The sequence below is a fragment of the Bicyclus anynana genome, chromosome 5 (assembly GCF_947172395.1).
Source record: "Bicyclus anynana chromosome 5, ilBicAnyn1.1, whole genome shotgun sequence".
NCBI classification, from domain to species: domain Eukaryota; kingdom Metazoa; phylum Arthropoda; class Insecta; order Lepidoptera; family Nymphalidae; genus Bicyclus; species Bicyclus anynana.
Genome location: NC_069087.1, coordinates 13,616,282 through 13,636,073, shown reverse-complemented (window position 1 = coordinate 13,636,073; position 19,792 = coordinate 13,616,282). Strand labels below are relative to the sequence as shown.

Sequence of the window (19,792 nt, the reverse complement as noted above, 5' to 3'; positions counted from 1 at the left end):
AACTAGCAAAAAGAAGGTATAAATTCTAAAACTACTGGACCGACACACTGGATAGTAGTTTTTGAATTTATTCGTTACATAAAAAAATACAAATCTTTCCTCTATATTAATGTAGATACCTACCTATAACATGCCTCATTGTTCAAGGGGTTAAATTATGGGACTGGATCATGAAGAACTGGGTTCGAGCCTGGGTTGGGCTATGAAATATTGGGCTTTCCATTCTTTCTAGAAATAGGTACTAAGTAAAAATTGTATCGGAGTTTACCAGAAGGTGGTATTACAATTAACAATTATCATCACCTCCTCGCATCGTACGCATATTAAAAACACTACAAAATTAACTTCTGCTGTTTTTCGTGCAATAAACACCAAGCGGAACAAAATGGCGAATTTAACAATAGGCAGATCGACTCCAGCCTTTTGTTAACGTATGTAGGTTAAACACAAAGTACGTTCCTACCTACGTAGTTAAAAAATGTGTAGGATACACATAATGTCAGCCACTGACGATCAAGTAATCTCACATGCCTGCAGCGCTAACAGCTTGACGTCGAATAAAACTGATTGTGTTGGTTGCGATGTGCATGACATCATGCCGATCGCGACCAACATACGATCAGTTTTATCAGCTGTCAAGCCGTTAGCGCTGCAGGCATGTGAAATTAATTGATCATCAATGGCTGACAGTCATGGTTAGTAGACCTTGTCAACATTAAAAATATCTCACCAAACTATAAAGTCCCCCGTGAACACAAGGCTTAGAAGAGTGTGCAGTGTACAAAACATACCTTAACAGTGCTATTAAATAAATATCTACCTCCTATCTGACTCAGCAGACGTTGTTTTGCCTTGTATTGGATTTAGATGTACCTATTTATGAAAAACTAGCGGATGCCCGCGACTTCGTTCGCGTGAAACTCGAAGTAAACTTTCAAATACCTCTACCCTATCCTACCCCTACCCTACCCTACCCCTATCCTACCCTACCTCTACTCTAAACCTACCCTACCCCTACCCTACCCTACCTCTACCTTACGTTGAAATTTTTCCTGAATTTTCTTTGCTATAAACCTCACGGAGCCTGAGACCTTTCCAACGAATGCAAAACCGTGGAAATCGGTTCGTGCGTTCTGGAGTTATAGCGTCAGGAAGGAAAACCCGACTTATTTTTATATGGTAGAAGATATATGTTTGTCAACATGCACGCCAAATTTCATAAAAATCAGTCCAGCCGTTACGGAGGAGTCCGGTAACAAACACCGCGTTACGAGAATTTTATTTATTAGATAGCGTATAGGCAAACAGGAGATATTATTCTATCTATAGTGCACAAAATGTTAGTGCAAACATTAAGCCCTGTCTCATTGTTCAATCTCAGTTGTAGGTCATTTATAAGGAAACTATCATGGTTAAATCATACAACCTACTTTGTACCTTTTTTCTTAGAAACCATTTCGAGTTTCACATTACAAGCCTCACAAATGCTGCTAGGCTATTCTGTAATCGAATCACCTCTAGCTCTCTCTGTTTAACACAATACTATAGAGTGAGAAAGATAGCGGGGAATTCGAAACTCGCAATTGCGAATCATACAAAGCATCATTAGAGAAATCCTATGTAGCAGGGAAATCCCTTACGATATTTTATAGTACAAATCTAAATATTTTTATTGAAAGGGAAAAACATGTTTTAAATTATGATTATACCTGGTAAAAGGCTAAAAGCATAAACTAACAAGACCTTAAAAATAATAGGCTTTTATTCAGTAAAATAAACTTCTATGCATTGTTACAAAAAACATTTTTTATTGATTTTTGATGTAAATTGTAGCGGTAGCATATTTAACTACCTCTACTTATTAAAATGATAAAATTTTACTGCTTGTCTAATTATTTAAATGTAAATTTTAACTTTTGTGTAATAAAATAAAACCCAACATTTATCTTTAACAAAATTTATTAAAATAGCCAAATACTGCATAATAAAATATCACATTTACTCAAACAGCTCGAGACAATATAAACAGTCATGTGTTAAGTTCTGCTTACTTTAATAATAAATCTGTGTAAAAAACTATTTTAATATAAGTACAAAAACAGATCAGTCAATACTTTCACCTGTTTCATAGTTGCCACATTTTTAGCCTTCGTTTAGGAGGAATGTTACATTAATTCTGCCAGTGGTATAACTATGCCAGGCCTGGCAAAATACCACAGGTCCATTGCATGAAGGGGCCCCTAGTCAGCGAGGCTGTGTATTCAGAAGTAATTTAAAATTAAAAACAAATTGTGATGATTTTTTTATAGACACAAGATGGTATAGTTACACCACTGCATTCTGCCTTTATACCAAAGAAAATGATCTTATTGTGTAACATTTTCTAATTTTTATAGTATAAAATTTCAAAAAGTATAATTATTTCAGGCATACAACACTAAGTTACAATCTGACACATAAGTGTTCAAAACAAAAATCTAAAGGTTATAATAAAAATTAGATCCAAAAATTGAGGTAAACACAAGTTAATTAGTTAATAATTAAATTAGTTTCAATATATGACTAATACAGCAACAACTGCACTAATTATAGCCATTACTGGAAGATTTCTGGATGCAGAGTTCTTTTTCAGCGACTGTGTTGCATACGTTTGCAAAAGGCCGCAGGGCACAGATTTTTTCATATTACTAGTTGGACTGTTCCTTATTACATAACACTGCATGCCTGGTGTCACTTCAACTGGCTTTCCTTTGACGTCAAGTGCATTAGTAGTTGTTGTGTTTGTTGTAGTGACTGTTACTGATGACGTCATAGTGCCTGGCGAGGCTGGGGCATTGCTGTCAGTGATGTTACTGTTAGTCACATTCACAGGTATCAGAGTGCCATTTGGTAACATTTGATACAGTGTGTTCGAAACCTGAGGCGGAGGGTGATCAGTACCAGTTGTATTAATTGTTGTAACATTAGTCACTGTTGTGGTTACTACTGTAGAATTGGTGCCGGCGCTCCTTTGTTTCGCCTCCTCATCATATATGAAGCTAGATATCAAATTGCAGTCTATTCTAGTTTCCTCATAGTCCCCGTTGTCTTTCCTCAGGCCAAATTTGCACACTTCACCAGGCCTGGCTTTGTATGTCTCCCCTGATCCTGATCCTGAATGAGCCTTTGCTGCAGCATACCCAGCCACGCCAAGTGTACCCAGGTTAAGTAAAGCTAGACCAGCTAACAATGTTCCGTATTTACTTCCAGAATCTTTGTACTGGTACACGTAAGTAGGAGGGCTGCCACGGTACACAGGGTAGTTTACAGCAGGACCACCATGCATAGGAGTATACCTGATTTGTTGCGGCGGACTGTAATGGTAATGATGGTGGACGGTTGTACTGTGACTCACTCCGGAGCTGTGACTCGGTGAGTTGCCGGACAATCCTTTTCCTCCAGTTGAAGGGTAGCCGTGACTGCCTCCAGATGAGGGATACCCGTGACTGCCTCCAGATGAGGGATACCCGTGACTGCCTCCGGATGATGGATAGCCATGACTGCCACTGGAAGGCGGAGGCCCGTGCCCGGACAGGCCACCGGACGACGGGTATCCGTGGCTGCCTCCCGAAGGATATCCGTGGCTACCGCCGGACGCCCCGTGTCCGGAAAGACCTCCAGTCGACGGATAGCCGTGACTGCCTCCTGATGAAGGATAACCGTGCCCGCCGCCCGACAGGCCCCCCCCAGACTTCGGATACGAATGTCTACCACTACTGAACGATCGTTTAGTCTTTATTGGATCGACGATAGATAATACTAATAACGCACAAAACAACGCTTTTAAATAGCGATGCATGTTAAATAATCGACTTTCACCACTAGAACCCGAACAATACGTGACGCACCACAACTCTTGCGCACTAAACTGAAAAAAAATTAAGCCAAAAAGACATTAGCCCAAGGCAGTGACAGTGACAATGACAGACAGTGACAATGATAGACAGTGACAGTGACTATTTTATTTCTTTTATATGAGCGCATGAATGTCTCTGACTGTAACCAACACATGTGTAAACTTTTAACTTATCTATAAGTATCATAGAGGAATTCGAAAATGGAGATGCATCGCAATCAAATTCACGAACAAAATTGTCTGTCGTTTTTTTGTCCGTTTTAAACTCACACATCGAAAATATTTAACATAATTATAAATATTCTATGTCCATATACTACACACAAGTAAATTTAACTCGCAATACACACACGCGTAATTTTTACGCAGACTAACAAACACATTGCTTACACTATCCACAGATTAAATATATAGAATATTCGATTACTGATCGATGTTTGGCTGTTTCGTCAAAAGAATCGATTCTTTTTATAAATTGTTTTTATTACAAATTTCGTAAAATTAAGGTTTAAATACTTTCAAATGAAACATTACTCCATCTTTCACTAAACTACAAGTTTTTGGCCGTTTTTTATGCCATTTAACTACGCAAACCGGCATTTTTAGGGAACTCTTTACACCACGAAAACGATTACAACAATGAAACATCGATTTTATAGCAACAGATTTTATAAACACATTAGATCATAGATTTTTGATCCTTTGCCAGAGGAGTGGCGGTTAGCGAGGCAGGTCCTGTTATTTAAATGGTCTAAGATGAGTATGCACTAAAGTCATTTGTTTAAGGCGCTGTCAATTTTAGTTCAGGTTTTAGCCGCGGGACTTCTTTCGTGTCGTGGAGTCTAAATTCTCTGTCTACGCCTGTAGTCTATACTGTTAGCTATAGATAGACACTTTTACACTGCGGCGCTAGTTTAGAGCGGCTCTACACTCGCGTTGCAATGTAAAAGTGTCCGTCCACACTCACAAGATTTCATTCAATTATAAACTGGCTGACGCCGTGCAATTGACCACGGAAGACAGCTGTTTAGATTATCATCATTAACAGCCGATAAACGTCCACAGCTGGACATAGGCCTCTTGCATGGACTTCCAAACAAAACGGTCTCAAGCCGCGAGTATCCAGCGGCTCCCAACAATTCTCTTGATGTCTTCAGTCATCCTAGTAGGGGGTCGACCAACACTGCGCTTTCCGATGCGGGGTCACCATTCCAGCACCTAAAGTGCAATTTTGGTCGTCGTCATCAACCCATATTCGACTCACTGCTGAGCTCGAGTCTCCTCTCGGAATGAGAGGGGTTAGGCCAATAGTCCACCACGCTGGCCCAATGCGGATTGGCAGACTTCACACACGCAGAGAATTAAGATAATTCTCTGGTATGCAGGTTTCCTCACGATGTTTTCCTTCACCGATTGAGACACGTGATATTTAATTTCTTAAAATGCACACAACTGAAAAGTTGGAGGTGCATGCCCCGGACCGGATTCGAACCCACACCCTCCGGAATCGGAGGCATAGGTCATATCCACTGGGCTATCACGGCTCAACGGCAATTTAGGTACTCTATCCAAAATGGGCCTAAGATGTAAACGTCAAGCCCTATTTCACCCTCTACTATTTTTATCCGACTTCAAAAAAAGGAGGAGGTTATCAATTCTTAGCACCGCCTTCATACTGATCAGCAGGTAGAACATATTATGATGTTATTTTTCGCTTTTTAGTTTAGTGGGTACGTTTTTAGGTTTTGAAGTCGGTTGTATTTTTTTTATTAAATTTTTTTTATGACAACGACTACATTTTTGACAACTATAACTCAATGAGCGGCCTTTTCTTATCTTTATTATAACTATTTAAATGATATACTGAGGTTTAAGTGATTATTTATACAACTAAACTTAAATCTTTATCAAAATATATTACTTATTAAGCAAAAGGATATTATAGAGATAAAATTTGCCCTGTACAGTATGTTAATTGGTTATATAGTTTCGGAGATAATACAAGATTTCTAAAAGAAGCAAAAATGCCGCTATAGGACACATCGCGGTTTCACCCACGTAGTTCACGTTCCCGTGTGAATAAGGGGTAAAAACGTAGCTTAAACTAACTTTCTATTGGTGAAAGAATTTTTAAAATCGGTTTAGAAGATCCAGAGATAACCCCCTACAACCACACAATCTCTCTTTATAATTTTCTATATAAATGGATCGCTGAATGTGTTGATAAGGGCAACCACAATATTATTGTTTTTATTACAATGGTAAGGACCGTACCCGGAAATTCAAACAGAAGTGAAGATATAAATAAAGATACACTATTATACGTGAACATACATGTATTTTTAATTCCAAAGCATTATCATGTAAATCACATGACATAAATACATTAATTTATTTAATCTCAATACATTCAATTTCAGTAATTACATCAATAGACGCTCTCCTTATAATCTTATCTAAAAAGAATGTAACAAAAAATATTTCAAATGTACAATTAAATATCTTATGATTAGTTTCTTAAATAGGTTCAAATAAATATATAGGTACAAAGTCTGTACGTACTTAACAAAAATTAAAGCTTTCTTTATGCCACACTGTAAGCCGAGGGTACCCGGCTAGCCTCATGTCAGCTATGATCTGAATTGACGCTACGCACTCTCCGAATAAATTTCTCCACTTTTTTATATGGACTTTGGCATCCTATTTGACTAGCTTCTATTAGATATGGACCGTTATTGCCTTCACGGCACTCTGGAGTATGTCTTCCACTGGAATTATCATTTACGCTTCTATTCAAAAACGGTTCTAGATCTGGATTTACTGCGGATGCATTTCCAGCCTTACTCTTATCCTGATTCGCGACTAATTCAGCTTCTTTCTGTCTCAGCCAGACTGGAGAATTGACATACACTTTCGGTCTCTCCCTCAAAGCATTACATCTCTCCAAAGCTGGTCTTCTTATCGGAACTGGTGGTCTGTACGCCGCAGGTAATGGAACTCCTCTTCCGAATATCGTACAAATAAGCCCTTTTAGGGCTGCACGAAAGTCTTTTAAATGATATGCATATAATAAAGGATTCACTGCTGAGTTTAGGTGTGAAAAAATTATGCAAAAGTAAGTGAGTGGATTGGGAATGTCCAATTCTGGCATGAAAGCCTTGATCGCGTTGATCGTGTAGAGTGGTATCCAGCAGACTATGAAGAAAAAGACGATGATTGCCAGATTTTGAGTAGCCTTGACCTCTCGTTTCTGGGCAGCCCCCAGTACCCGTAGCATGGTGCCTCGACCGTGACATCCTTCGACTGTAACTACCGCACTCATCTGTAAATAAACGAGATATATTCCGATTTTATATTATGTTCGTTGTAACGTGATACTAAACAAGGCATTATTCGAAATTCAAAAGTCTCTTTCGACCTGACTGTACCAACTGAGTACGGACTGTACGGACTAACGCTACGCTTTTCTGTGCTTGTTGAAAATTGTTAAAATATTACAATCAAAAATATGCATTGTCTTCAGTATGACTAATAGTGACTGTAACATTACTTTTATGTTACTCAAGCAACCCTTATATTTTCGACATGTCAGTCTGTCTGTCCGTCTAATCCGTCAATCCGTCTTTTATAACCCTTACAAAATATGTCTACAAGAAAATACTTAAAATACCTAGCTTCTCTTGCAATGGGCCGTGGTACAGTAGGTGTAGCTATTATAAATTTATAACCTAAGTCGAGATCTCGGGCGAAAACTTGAAGCGAATTGGCAAATGTATACTTATCACAAGTAGAAGACTTAAACTGTAATTCTACCGATCTAAAAAGAAAAATAGAGGGTCTAACAGAAATCTAAAGGATTTGTCCCAATTTTGTATGGAGGCTGGGCCTTTATTCCGAATGTTAACCAAGCAGATCAAATTATTTTTATTTGAAAATAACATAAAGGCTTCAAACCAAATTCATTTCAAACCAAAAAAAATTTTTGGAGCCCGCATTTTTTTAAAATTAAATAGATAAAAGGTATTTTTTTCATTAGCTGACAACATTAGTCAACAATTTTTATGATGGCAACATGTTTGTAACTCAGACCCTGACAGATTGTCAGTGATGTTTTTTGTTTATTGCTTCTCTGTCTAAGATCTAATTTTTCTTTTTATGTGTCATAATGATATTTGACAATATTACATGACATTGACAGCTTACACCGGATATGAATTTAATTCCAGCTGTTTTTATTGGCTGTTTTGTCACATCTTTTTTAACTAACGTCATTCAATATTGTGCTTACCAACTTGCATATTATTACTATTAAACCTATTCATCAAAACTAATGTTAAGTTTTGTTAATTTGTTAAATACTATACTACTATACTATTATAATAATTTAAGGTTTAGATAAATATTTAACGAAACAATTAAGTCCAGAAGAAAATAAAAAAATATAGGTATAATTATTTAAAAATTCAGGTCAGTTTTCAAAACATGATAGATTATCAACGTTCGGAACCTTCGTCACGCGAGCTCAACTCGCACTTGTCCGGTATTTTTTATACTGGCCTAGAAATATTGAGTCTAGAATAATTGGGCTCAATTCACTTCGGCAACTGTGCTATTTCTGTTTGCAAAAATGTTGTTATAAACATAGCGCTGACGATAACACTCACTGCGCATTCGACTTTGTAAAAATAAAACTGGTATTTCGGAATATCGAATTAGTTCCAGATTTTTAGAAACTAAAATGTTTCGTCCGACAGTTTTACACGAGCCTCCTATTTTCTTTTATCTACACTAGCTGACGCCGCGCGGTTTCACCCGCGTGGTTCCCGTTCCCGTAGGAATGCGGGCATAATATATAGCCTTTCTCGATAAATAGGCTATCTAACACTGAAAGAATTTTTCAAATCGGACCACTAGTTTCTGAGATTAGCGCGTTCAAACAAAAAAACAAACTCTTCAACTTTATATACAATATTTTTTATTGCCACCATTCCACGTGGGCATGATTTGTATAGTAAATTAACATATAAAAAAAAATAACAGATGAGGGTATATATTTCTTAAGCCGGATCTCGTAGTATCAACTCTTTACCTGTTTAACGACCACTCTGTATATGTGTGCGTAGAACGCCGCCAGAACCACGCTCGGCGTGACGATGGTGGCGAAGTACAGGAATAGCAGATAGTTGTAGTCCATGACCTCCACGAAGTAGCACCCAGGCGTGGAGTGCTGGTCATCCCCCCGGTGCCACCCGAAGAGAGGCAGCAGCCCAACGCCACCACCGGCCACCCAGCACGCTGATATTATAACTGTAAAGATAAGCAAGATAAAATTAAATAGCTATTTTAAAAAATCCTTAATAGCTTATAAACTACTTATGATAAATCTGTAGAGGTTACTTCTATACATAAAATATATTTCCAAAATAACTATAAGGGGGTATTTAGTGATAGATACTGATGCCAAAAATGCAATCAGTACAATTTTTGTCTGTCTGTCTATGTTCGTTATAGAAACAAAAACTACTCGACGAATTTTAACGAAACTTGGTACAATTATTCTTCATACTCCTGGGCAGGTTATAGTATACTTTTTATCACGCTACGATCAATAGGTCTAATAATCTAAGTCAATAGCTTCCTATTTTCAAAAACCGTATCCAAATCACCTTTTCCAGCCTAAGTGCATTTTAAGAAATTATATATCTCATATCACAAAGCGCAGTGTTTGTTGACCCTCTCCCACTTTTGTTGATCCCCCCTCCCCCCCACTAGAAAGTCCGGGAACATCAAGCGGGTTGCAGGGAGCCGCTGGATGCTGGCGGCTCGAGACCGTGATCTTTGGAAGTCTATAGGCCATTGTCCTCAGCAGGCTAATTCACTAACTATGACGTATGTTACTTGACATATAGGAAATTGAAATTCTATGTAAGAAAGAAGATTATATCCATAGGTCTTGAAACCGAATCTAGTAGGTAGCCATCTATATGTATTTTTTTTACCTGATACGCGAATTTTTTTCCTTTTAATCGCTATCAAATAATATAATTCCATTATTGTAAAATACAGCGACGTAAATGGGTGGACAGGAATGTCCTATATAAAATATGTCACTAGCTCTTCAAAACTGAGGCGAACAAAAGCTAATTGTCTTAAATTAAATTAAGTCGCAAAGTAAACAACGAAAGTTATTTAAGCAAATAATACCTAAATATTAGGTATTATACATATATACAATGTTGAGTTCTGTGTTCAGGAACTTTAAAAACTGTAAGTATATATACATAAATATGTTATAATGGAATTAAACACAAAATTGTGTACAACAATAGCTCAGTGGAGTAGCTAAATTCGACTTACTTTTTGCGGTGATTTTGTTGGCACATAACAAGTTTATAGGTATACTAATAGCATTAACAACTGAGTCTTAGGGCCATAAATCATTTCTCTATATCTATCTCGCTTGCACTTATGGGTCTTATGGAGCCGTCTAGTGAAGGGTGTAACAATGAAAGACATATTATCGATAAGTAAAGTTTATTATCGTATCTTGTTCACAAAATTAAAAAAATTAACAATATTTGATTTAATATAATACATATTTCATATTATATAATTATTAACTAAATAAAATTAATCTTCATCTGAGTCTTCATCATCAGAATCTTCGTCTTCTGCCAAATTTATTATATATTAGTATCCATAGTGCGCAACGAGTAACACATGAATGTATTTATTTAATTGCAGTAAACACATTTATAGCAAAAAAAATACGCAATGCAATTACATTAGAAACCGACCAATCAGAATCGTCCAAATCATTATTGACTCATCATTAGCACGTGCGCAGGTAGCTGTTTATCGATAATTAGGGTGCGCAGGTAGGCGCGCTGCACATTCCTATCTTTTTTGACTTTTATGACCGGACGACTCAGATGATAATGCGCATACTATAGTGTAAAATGTCGTTGGAGTGAGCAGCCAGCTGAAAAATATTTCAAGTGATCGGAAAATTTTCTCCGTCTGATCCCCAAACTTCAGTTTGAAGATGGCACCTGATGATTATGATGATTGTAAAGTAGTAGGATGATTGTAAGCCAAACCAAAACTTTGTAATGTCATTTATAATTTCGTATTGGCTATTGCCTTATGAAATAAATCTAGTTCCATTCGTAAATATACCTAAACAAATCGAAAAACGCGTTATTTATTAGTGACTTGAAAAAAGTTGGCGAAAAAGAGTATTTGTGAATCAGCGTAGTCTCTATTTATAAAATTAATCTCTTTACCTATAACAATTTTGTTTTGAGAATTAAATAAACAGTTGTTATAACCTAAAAACATACTTAGTTAATTAACATTTAGAACAAGATTTAATAAATCCAATCTAATTCCACTTTAATGTCTTCAATGTTCCATAAACTTTAACAGCCCACTCAGGTAAAATGAATGATGTTAAATACTGTTAGATGTGTTACTAGGTCATGAAAAATGAGGCCCTCAAAAGAGGAAATTTCCGCATCTCAATGTAAGTTTTGATCAACAACGAACGTTATTTAATTAAACAAATAATACCTAAATATCGTCTACAATGTCGAGTAGTGTTCTGGAAGTGTAAGTAAAAACTAAATACATAAATATAGATAAATGTATATAAATAATGGAATTAAAGACAAATATGTGCGCACAGCTTTGTAGTCTACATTATCGGCTCAATTCTTGCGGTGATTTTGTAGGAACGTTACAAGTTACACTTGTAACACGAAATAAAATAAATCCCAACATTTATTATTAACAAAATTTATTAAAATAGCCAAATACTGCAAAATAAAATATTACATTTACTCAAAGCTTGAGACAATATAAAGTCATGTGTTAACTTCTGCTTACTTTAACAATAAATCTGTTTAAAAAAACCATTTTAATATTAGTACAAAAACAGATTAGTCCATTCTTCATTCCAAAGAAAATGATATACAATATGACATATTTTTATATTATAAAATTTTAAAAAGATGATTATTTCAGGCATACAACAATAAGTTACAATTGGCACGTAAGTGTTTAAAACAAAAATCAAAACGTTATAATAAAAATAAGATCCAAAAATTGAGGTAAACACAAGTTAATTAGTTAATAATTGAATTACTGTCAGTTGATGAAATCGGCAACAACGTCGTCGTTGCATACATCTGTAAAAGGCCGCAGGGCACAGATCTTTTCATATTACTAGTCGGACTGTTCCTTATTAAATAACACTGCATGCCTGGTGTCACTTCAACTGGCTTTCCTTTGACGTCAAGTGCATTAGTAGTTGTTGTGTTTGTTCTAGTTACTGTTACTGATGACGTCATAGTGCCTGGCGAGGCTGGAGCATTTTTATCGGTGATGTTACTGTTACATTCACAGGTTACATTCACAGCTATCAGAGTACCATTTGGTAACATTTGATACAGGGTGTTCGAAGCCTGAGGCGGAGGGTGATCAGAACCAGTTGCATTAATTGTTGTAACATTAGGCACAGTTGTGGTTACTACTGTAGAGGTGGTGCCGGCGCTCCTTTGTTTCGCCTCCTCCTCATATATGAAGCTAGATATCAAATTGCAGTCTATTCTAGTTTCCTCATAGTCCCCGTTGTCTTTTCTCAGGCCAAATTTGCACACCTCACCAGGTCCAGCTTTGTATGTCTCTCCTAATCCTAAGCCTGAATGAGCTGCAGCGTAGGTGGCCACGCCGAGTGTACCCAGGTTAAGTAAAGCTAGACCAGCTAACAATGTTCCGTATTTACTACCAGAATCTTTGTACTGGTACACGTAAGTAGGAGGGCTGCCACGGTACACAGGGTAGTTTACAGCAGGGCCACCATGCATAGGAGTATACCTGATTTGTTGCGGCGGACTGTAATGGTAATGACTGCCTGCAGATGAGGGATACCTATAACTGCCTCCTGCTGAAGAATACCCTCCAGCTGATGGATAGCTATGACTGCCACTGGAAGGCCGAGACCCGTGCCCGGACAGGCCACCGGACGACGGGTAACGGTGCCTGCCTCGTGATGAAGGATACCCGTGACTGCCTCCTGATGATGGATAGCTATGATTGCCACTGGAAGGCGGAGACCCTTGCTCGGACAGGCCACTGGACGACGGGTAACCGTGACTGCCTCCTGATGATGGATAGCTATGATTGCCACTGGAAGGCGGAGACCCTTGCTCGGACAGGCCACCGGACGCCGGGTAACCGTGGCTGCTACCTGATGAATTATACCCGTGACTGCCTCCTGATGATGAATAGCTATGACTGCCACTGGAAGACGGATACCTGTGCTCGAACAGGAAACTAGACGACGGGTAACGGTGCCTGCCTCGTGATGAAGGATACCCGTGACTGCCTCCTGATGATGGATAGCTATGATTGCCACTGGAAGGCGGAGACCCTTGCTCGGACAGGCCACCTGACGACGGGTAGCCGAGACTGCCTCCTGATGAAGGATACCCGTGACTGCCTCCTGATGATGGATAGCTATGATTGCCACTGGAAGGCGGAGACCCTTGCTCGGACAAGCCACCGGACGACGGGTAATCGTGGCTGCCTCCTGATGAAGGAGACACGCGACTGCCTCCTGATGATGGATAGCTATGACTGCCTCTGGAAGACCCGTACTCGGACAGGAAACTGGACGACGGGTAACGGTGCCTGCCTCGTGATGAAGGATACCCGTGACTGCCTCCTGATGATGGATAGCTATGATTGTCACTGGAAGGCGGAGAACCTTGCTCGGTCAGGCCATCGGACGACGGATAGCCGTGACTGCCTCCTGATGAAGGATACCCGTGACTGCCTCCTGATGATGGATAGCTTTGATTGTCACTGGAAGGCGGAGACCCTTGCTCGGTCAGGCCACCGGACGACGGGTAATCGTGGCTGCCTCCTGATGAAGGATACCCGTGACTGCCTCCTGATGATGGATAGGTATGACTGCCACTGGAAGGCGGAGACCCTTGCTCGGTCAGGCCACCGGACGACGGGTAATCGTGGCTGCCTCCTGATGAAGGATACCCGTGACTGCCTCCTGATGATGGATAGGTATGACTGCCACTGGAAGGCGGAGACCCTTGCTCGGACGGGCCACCGGACGACGGGTAACCGTGGCTGCCTCCTGATGAAGGATACCCGTGACTGCCTCCTGATGATGGATAGTTATGATTGTCACTGGAAGGCGGAGACCCTTGCTCGGTCAGGCCACCGGACGACGGGTAACCGTGACTGCTTCCTGATGAAGGATAAACGTGCCCGCCGGACGAAAGTTCTCCCCCAGCCGTCGGATACGAATGTCTACCACTACTGAACGGTCGTTCAGTCTTTATTGGATCGACGATAGATAATACTAATAAGGCACAAAACAACGCTTTTAAATAGCGATGCATGTTAAATAATCGACTTTCTCCACTAGAACCCGAACAATACGTGATGCACCATTACTCTTACGCACTAAACTAAAAATAATCAAGCCAAAAAGCCAATTACCATTAGGCAAAGACAGTGACAGTGACAATGACAGACAGTGATCAGTGACAGTGACTTTTTTAATTCCTACAGATAAGCACATAAATGTCTGAGTCATAGACATCTATAGCCAAAACATGTGTGTAAACTTCAAACTTATCTATGAATATGCATAAACTAAGGTCATTTGTGTAAGGCGCTGTCAATTTTAGTTCAGGTTTTAGTCGCGGGACTTCTTTCGTGTCGTGGAGTCTAAATTCTCTGTCTACGCCTGTAGTCTTTAATAATAGTCATAGATACACACGCTAGTTTAGATTAGAGCGGCTCTATACTCGCGTTGCAATGTAAAAGTGACCGTCCACACCTTTGACTATTTAGTTGGTCAAAGGTCCACACTCACAAGATTTCATTCAATTTAGATACTGGCTGAAGCCGTGCAATTGACCACGGAAGACAGTTTAGATCATCATTAACAGTCGATGAACGTCCACTGCTGGACATAGGCCTCTTACATGGACTTCCAACCAAAACGGTCTCAAGCCGCGAGTATCTAGCGGTTCCCTGCAATCTCTTGATGTCCTCGGTCCACCTAGTAGGGGGTCGACAACACTCGCTTTCCGGTGAACTAAAGTGAAATTTAGGTAAGTAATCAACCCAAAATGGGCCTAAGATGTAAATTTCAAGCCCTATTTCACCCTCTACTATTTTATATTACAGATACGAGTATGTTACACGCCTCTAAAATTACCGCAAAAAGTGACCCGAATTTAGTGACATTTTTGTGTTTACTTACATTATAAAATGTTTAAATAGGTTTTACAATTCCTAAATAGACAACAAGACATTGTAAAGAACATATAGGTATTGTGTTCAAATAGCTCATTATTTAGCGACTAAATGAAATTAAAACAAATAAACACATTTGTCCGCCTCAGTTTTAATGCCCTAGTATCCTATCTCTAGTATAAAATATCATTGCTTCTATTAAGTAATATGTTGTCGCCATAGATTTACGATTCGGTACATGGTTGTCGCATGTTTTACTTATATTTTTTTTTTGTTGTTTACAAGTTAGCCCTTGACTACAATCTCACCTGATGGTAAGTGATGATGTAGTCTTAGGTGGAAGCGGGCTAACTTGTAAGGAGGAGGTTAAAAATCCACAACCCCTTTCGGTTTCTACACGGCATCGTACCGGAACGCTAAATCGTTTGGCGGTACGTCTTTGCCGGTGATAACTAGCTACGGCCGAAGCCTCCCACCAGCCAGACCTGGACCAATTAAGAAAATCTCAACCTGCCCAGCCGGGGATCGAACCCAGGACCTCCGTTTTGTAAATCCACCGCGCATGCCACTGCGCCACGGAGGCCGTCAAACCCGTATTTTTTAAACTAGCGGACGCCCGCGACTTCGTCCGCGTAAAAATTGATGTAAACTTCCCAACCTCTACCTTACCCTGCTCGTAAACTTACCCAAACCAACCCTACCCTACCCCTACTTTACTCCTATTCTACCGCTAACGCTAACCCTACCTTACCCCTACCTTAACCCTACCCCTACCCCTACCCTACCGCTAACTCGCACATTATCGATTATATGTATAATGCTCTCCAGCAAGAAAATTTAAAAATATTTTTAATGTTCAGAATTGTATCTGTTACAGTTTTTTTGTAAGTATAATATTCAATAAAACACAAATTTAGAGATAAAATTTATATTTCTCAAACTTATTTACAATAACCATGAACTTATTAGGTCATTACTATTTACTACTAATTAAATAACTAACTTAAATTACGCACATGCCTACATTAATGTACCTACTTTAGCTCCAATCGAGCTATAAAAAAACGAGTTTGCTTCCACACGACTGAAGTAAAACTTCTTTAGCACTCCCTCTCAACGTCCGTTCGCCTTACCCGATTACACTTTTCGTAACGGATTCACAAGCTTACTCCCCAAGTCAAGTGTGCATAAATAAGTTTTACTTCACAAAAACAAAAAACAAAAAATGTAAATGCAAATGACTAAGGAACTTTTCGGCGGAAGAACTGCATAAGTTTACTATTATAATTATTATATAAGTTAACTATTTTATATTGCAATAAATAATGACATCCACCAAGGCGGATTAGAAAGCCAAGATTTTAGTTTAGTTCTTGAAGGCAAAATAGCACTGGTTTCCTTTTTGGGTTCCGGCATTTTCGCGTATTGTAGCAAGATGCTGCAATCAATTTTGCTTCTTAAAACATTCGAATCTTTAGTAATAATGTCTACTTCACACTCCATTTTGTTAGCATTCACCGGCGGCCCCTTAACTGCTAAGGGATCGGCTTGAACAGTACAACTTGTGGCATTTATTACTGTTATATTGGATGTCGTATGTCTAAATATCGTTGAATTTGCAGCACTTGCAGTAGTAGATATAGTAGTCTCGTTTGCTTTTGATAACGTGGAATTCATTGCTGTGGCATTACTTTCAGAGGAAGGTGAAAGTGTGGCATTCAATAGAGATGTACCATTTAATAGTGTTGTCGCGTTAACTATGGAATCAGTCACATTTGTCAGGAATTTTAATGCTATGGCATTACTTTCAGTGGAAGGTGAAAGTGTGGCATTCAATAGGGATGTAGCATTTAATAGTGTTGTCGCGTTAACTATGGAACCAGTCACATTTGTCAGGAATTTTAATGATACTTCAGGCATATGGGTTGAAGCATTGTTCGGTACAGTAATGTTTACAATTGGAGCTGCAGATATGGGAAGTGTATTTTCAATCACTGTATAATTTGATACACATAATGTTTGTGTGAACGTCTCCTGTGCCACTTTTTTGCTCCCCTCTGTGAAAGTGGATACTATTTCACATGGTATTTTAAGTAATTCAACTTTATTATCCTCTTTGATCCTCAAATTGCAGGTAGCCTCATCTTTCGGTGTATCATACGAAGTGGATTCAGTGTTATACCTCCGTCTGTAATAATCATCGTTGTAGTAATAATGGTTGTGGTGGCTATGTGAACGGCCCATATTATATAACGCTAAACCAGTTAGCAGATCACTGTACCGGCTGCCTGAATTACGGTATTCAGTAATGTAGACGTGCTGTGGCGCAGTATAGTATGTTGGACTGTTGAAAAACCCACGGCTTGGAGTCCCGTGCCCATAGTTATGGGTACCGTAATTATTGAGACCAAATCCAGTATTGCTTGAATGATGTACGTTAGAAGAAGTAGGATAGTAGTGTTTTTGAGTATCAGTACCTGACCAGCTAGTCGATGGATATTTACTTCCTGTTCCTGATAAGCCTGTTGATGATGAAGGATACTTAGGAACAGTACTTCCAAATCCGGAAAATCCAGAAGATGATGAGGGGTAATTAGGTAAACTGCTTCCAAATCCAGATAGTCCAGAAGATGATGAAGGGTACTTAGGTGCGCTGCTTCCAAATCCAGATAATCCAGAAGATGATGAGGGGTAATTGGGTGCACTGCTTCCAAATCCAGATAGTCCAGAAGATGATGAGGGGTACTTAGGTGCACTGCTTCCAAAACCAGATAATCCAGAAGAAGATGAAGGATATTTAGGTGCGCTGCTTCCAAATCCAGATAATCCAGAAGATGATGAGGGGTACTTAGGTGCACTGCTTCCAAAACCAGATAATCCAGAAGAAGATGAAGGATATTTAGGTGCGCTGCTGCCAAATCCAGATAATCCAGAAGATGATGAGGGGTAATTAGGTAAACTGCTTCCAAATCCAGATAGTCCAGAAGATGATGAGGGGTACTTGGGTGCACTGCTGCCAAAACCAGATAATCCAGATGATGATGAGGGGTATTTAGGTGCACTGCTCCCAAAACCAGATAATCCAGAAGATGATGAGGGATACTTGGGTGCACTGTTTCCTGAACTGAACCAACTAGAGGAGCTAGAAGGTTTGCTTCCTGAACTGGACCAACTCGACGTGCTAGATGGTTTACTTCCAGAGCTAAACCAACCCCTGCCGCCTGAACTTGATCCACGGCCAAAACTGGATCCAAATCTTTTGCATTGCGAATAATCAGTTACTATACACAAGAACACGAGGCATAGCAAAAACTTGCCAGCCATTATAACAAGTTAGAGACGCGCCCGCTCTCCAACCGGTCAGATACTTATTAAATTGTATCTCATGCTACGCGTGGTTTTACTGCCGATGTATGACGTCAGCGAAGTATTCTGAGAACATCTCAGATTTTCCCGTTCTACTTCAATATTATTCGTTGATAACAGGGCCAAAGTTGAATACAATCATTACAATAACAAACGATTATTTTAACTTTTAGACGAACGTGTTGTTATCTAGAACTACTTATTATAAAGAATTTATTATATTTTGAATAACAATTCTGGATAGTGACCACAAAAACGATTATGTAATTACCAACATTAATTAAGTAGGTAAGAGTTGTTTTCTTTATGCTAATTAAATGAAGATTTTCCCAGTTTGGTTAATTTTTCTTACTAGTGCACACCCTGACAACCTTATGCACGCCACTGGTACCTATCTACTTTACAGTACTGTGTTAAGTTTATATAATATTAGTCCTAAAATGCAATGCCATACATGCAATGAATAAAGGAAAAAAAAACTTGGATTTACCACTGAGGTAAATCCACATAATATACATTGTAGTATGTAATCATAGAGAATAAGAAGTTATAACAGAAAACTTGGATTTACCTCTGACTAAATGTTTTATGTTTTGACGGCCTCCGTGGTGCAATGGCTTGCGCGGTAGATTTACAAAACGGAAGTCCTGGGTTCGATCCCGGCTAGGCCGATTTAAGTGGCTAGCTACCACTCTCCCGGCAAAGACGTACCGCCAAACGATTTAACGTTCCGGTACGATGTCGTGTAGAAACCGAAAGGTGTGTGGATTTCATCCTACCCCTAACAAGTTAGACCGCTTCTATCTTTTATTGCATCATCACTTACCAGGTGAGATAGTAGTCAAGGGCTGAATAGAGAATAATAATAAAAAAATGTTATAAGCCTCAATAGTTCCATGGTTAAAAAGTTGGACTCAGCAAATAGTTCATGGGTTCTATCTCCGTCCGTTGGACTATTGTTGTACCCACTTATTTATGATTAACTAGCTGACGCCGCGCGGTTTCACCCGCGTGGTTAAAGTTCCCGTAGGAATACGGGGATAATATGTAACCTATAGCCTTCCTCGATAAATGGGCTATCTAAAACTAAAAGAATTCTTCAAATCGGACCAGTAGTTCCTGGAATTAGCGCGTTCGAACAAACAAACTCTTCAGCTTTATAATATTGATATAGAATCTACACTAATATTATAAAGCTGAAGAGTTTGTTTGTATCTATGTATAGGGGAGACGGGGGAAATT

The 19,792-nt window shown here is 39.1% G+C and overlaps 4 protein-coding genes across 4 annotated transcripts in view; all 4 read right to left on the bottom strand.

Moving 5' to 3' along the window:
* Positions 1-1,941: 1,941 nt before the first annotated feature.
* LOC112053111 (uncharacterized) lies at positions 1,942-3,930 on the bottom strand. The gene has a single exon (XM_024092410.2). The coding sequence runs from the start codon at positions 3,836-3,838 to the stop codon at positions 2,552-2,554; it is 1,287 nt and encodes a 428-aa protein (XP_023948178.2). The 5' UTR covers positions 3,839-3,930; the 3' UTR covers positions 1,942-2,551.
* A 2,294-nt stretch (positions 3,931-6,224) lies between these two features.
* The window catches only part of LOC112047553 (adenosine receptor A3), a 73,208-nt gene continuing 59,640 nt past the window's right edge, over positions 6,225-19,792 (bottom strand). Inside the window, exons 2-3 of the mRNA XM_052881510.1 lie at positions 8,985-9,202; positions 6,225-7,217 (exon numbers count right to left, since the gene is read on the bottom strand). Of these exons, the coding sequence (XP_052737470.1) occupies positions 6,522-7,217; positions 8,985-9,202 (914 nt within the window). The 3' untranslated portion in view covers positions 6,225-6,521. The remainder of the gene's footprint in view (positions 7,218-8,984; positions 9,203-19,792) is intronic.
* LOC128198090 (collagen alpha-1(IV) chain-like) lies at positions 11,677-14,412 on the bottom strand. The gene has a single exon (XM_052881509.1). It carries the CDS (start codon positions 14,317-14,319, stop codon positions 12,022-12,024), a length of 2,298 nt encoding a protein of 765 aa, XP_052737469.1. The 5' UTR covers positions 14,320-14,412; the 3' UTR covers positions 11,677-12,021.
* On the bottom strand, positions 16,237-18,561 carry LOC112053113 (uncharacterized). Its single transcript, XM_024092412.2, has one exon. It carries the CDS (start codon positions 18,506-18,508, stop codon positions 16,493-16,495), a length of 2,016 nt encoding a protein of 671 aa, XP_023948180.2. The 5' UTR covers positions 18,509-18,561; the 3' UTR covers positions 16,237-16,492.

Excerpts from the sequence above, each read along its gene's own strand:
- LOC112053111 (XM_024092410.2), bottom strand. The coding sequence starts at position 3,838 with ATGCATCGCTATTTAAAAGCGTTGTTTTGTGCGTTATTAGTATTATCT.
- LOC128198090 (XM_052881509.1), bottom strand. The coding sequence starts at position 14,319 with ATGCATCGCTATTTAAAAGCGTTGTTTTGTGCCTTATTAGTATTATCT.
- LOC112053113 (XM_024092412.2), bottom strand. The coding sequence starts at position 18,508 with ATGGCTGGCAAGTTTTTGCTATGCCTCGTGTTCTTGTGTATAGTAACT.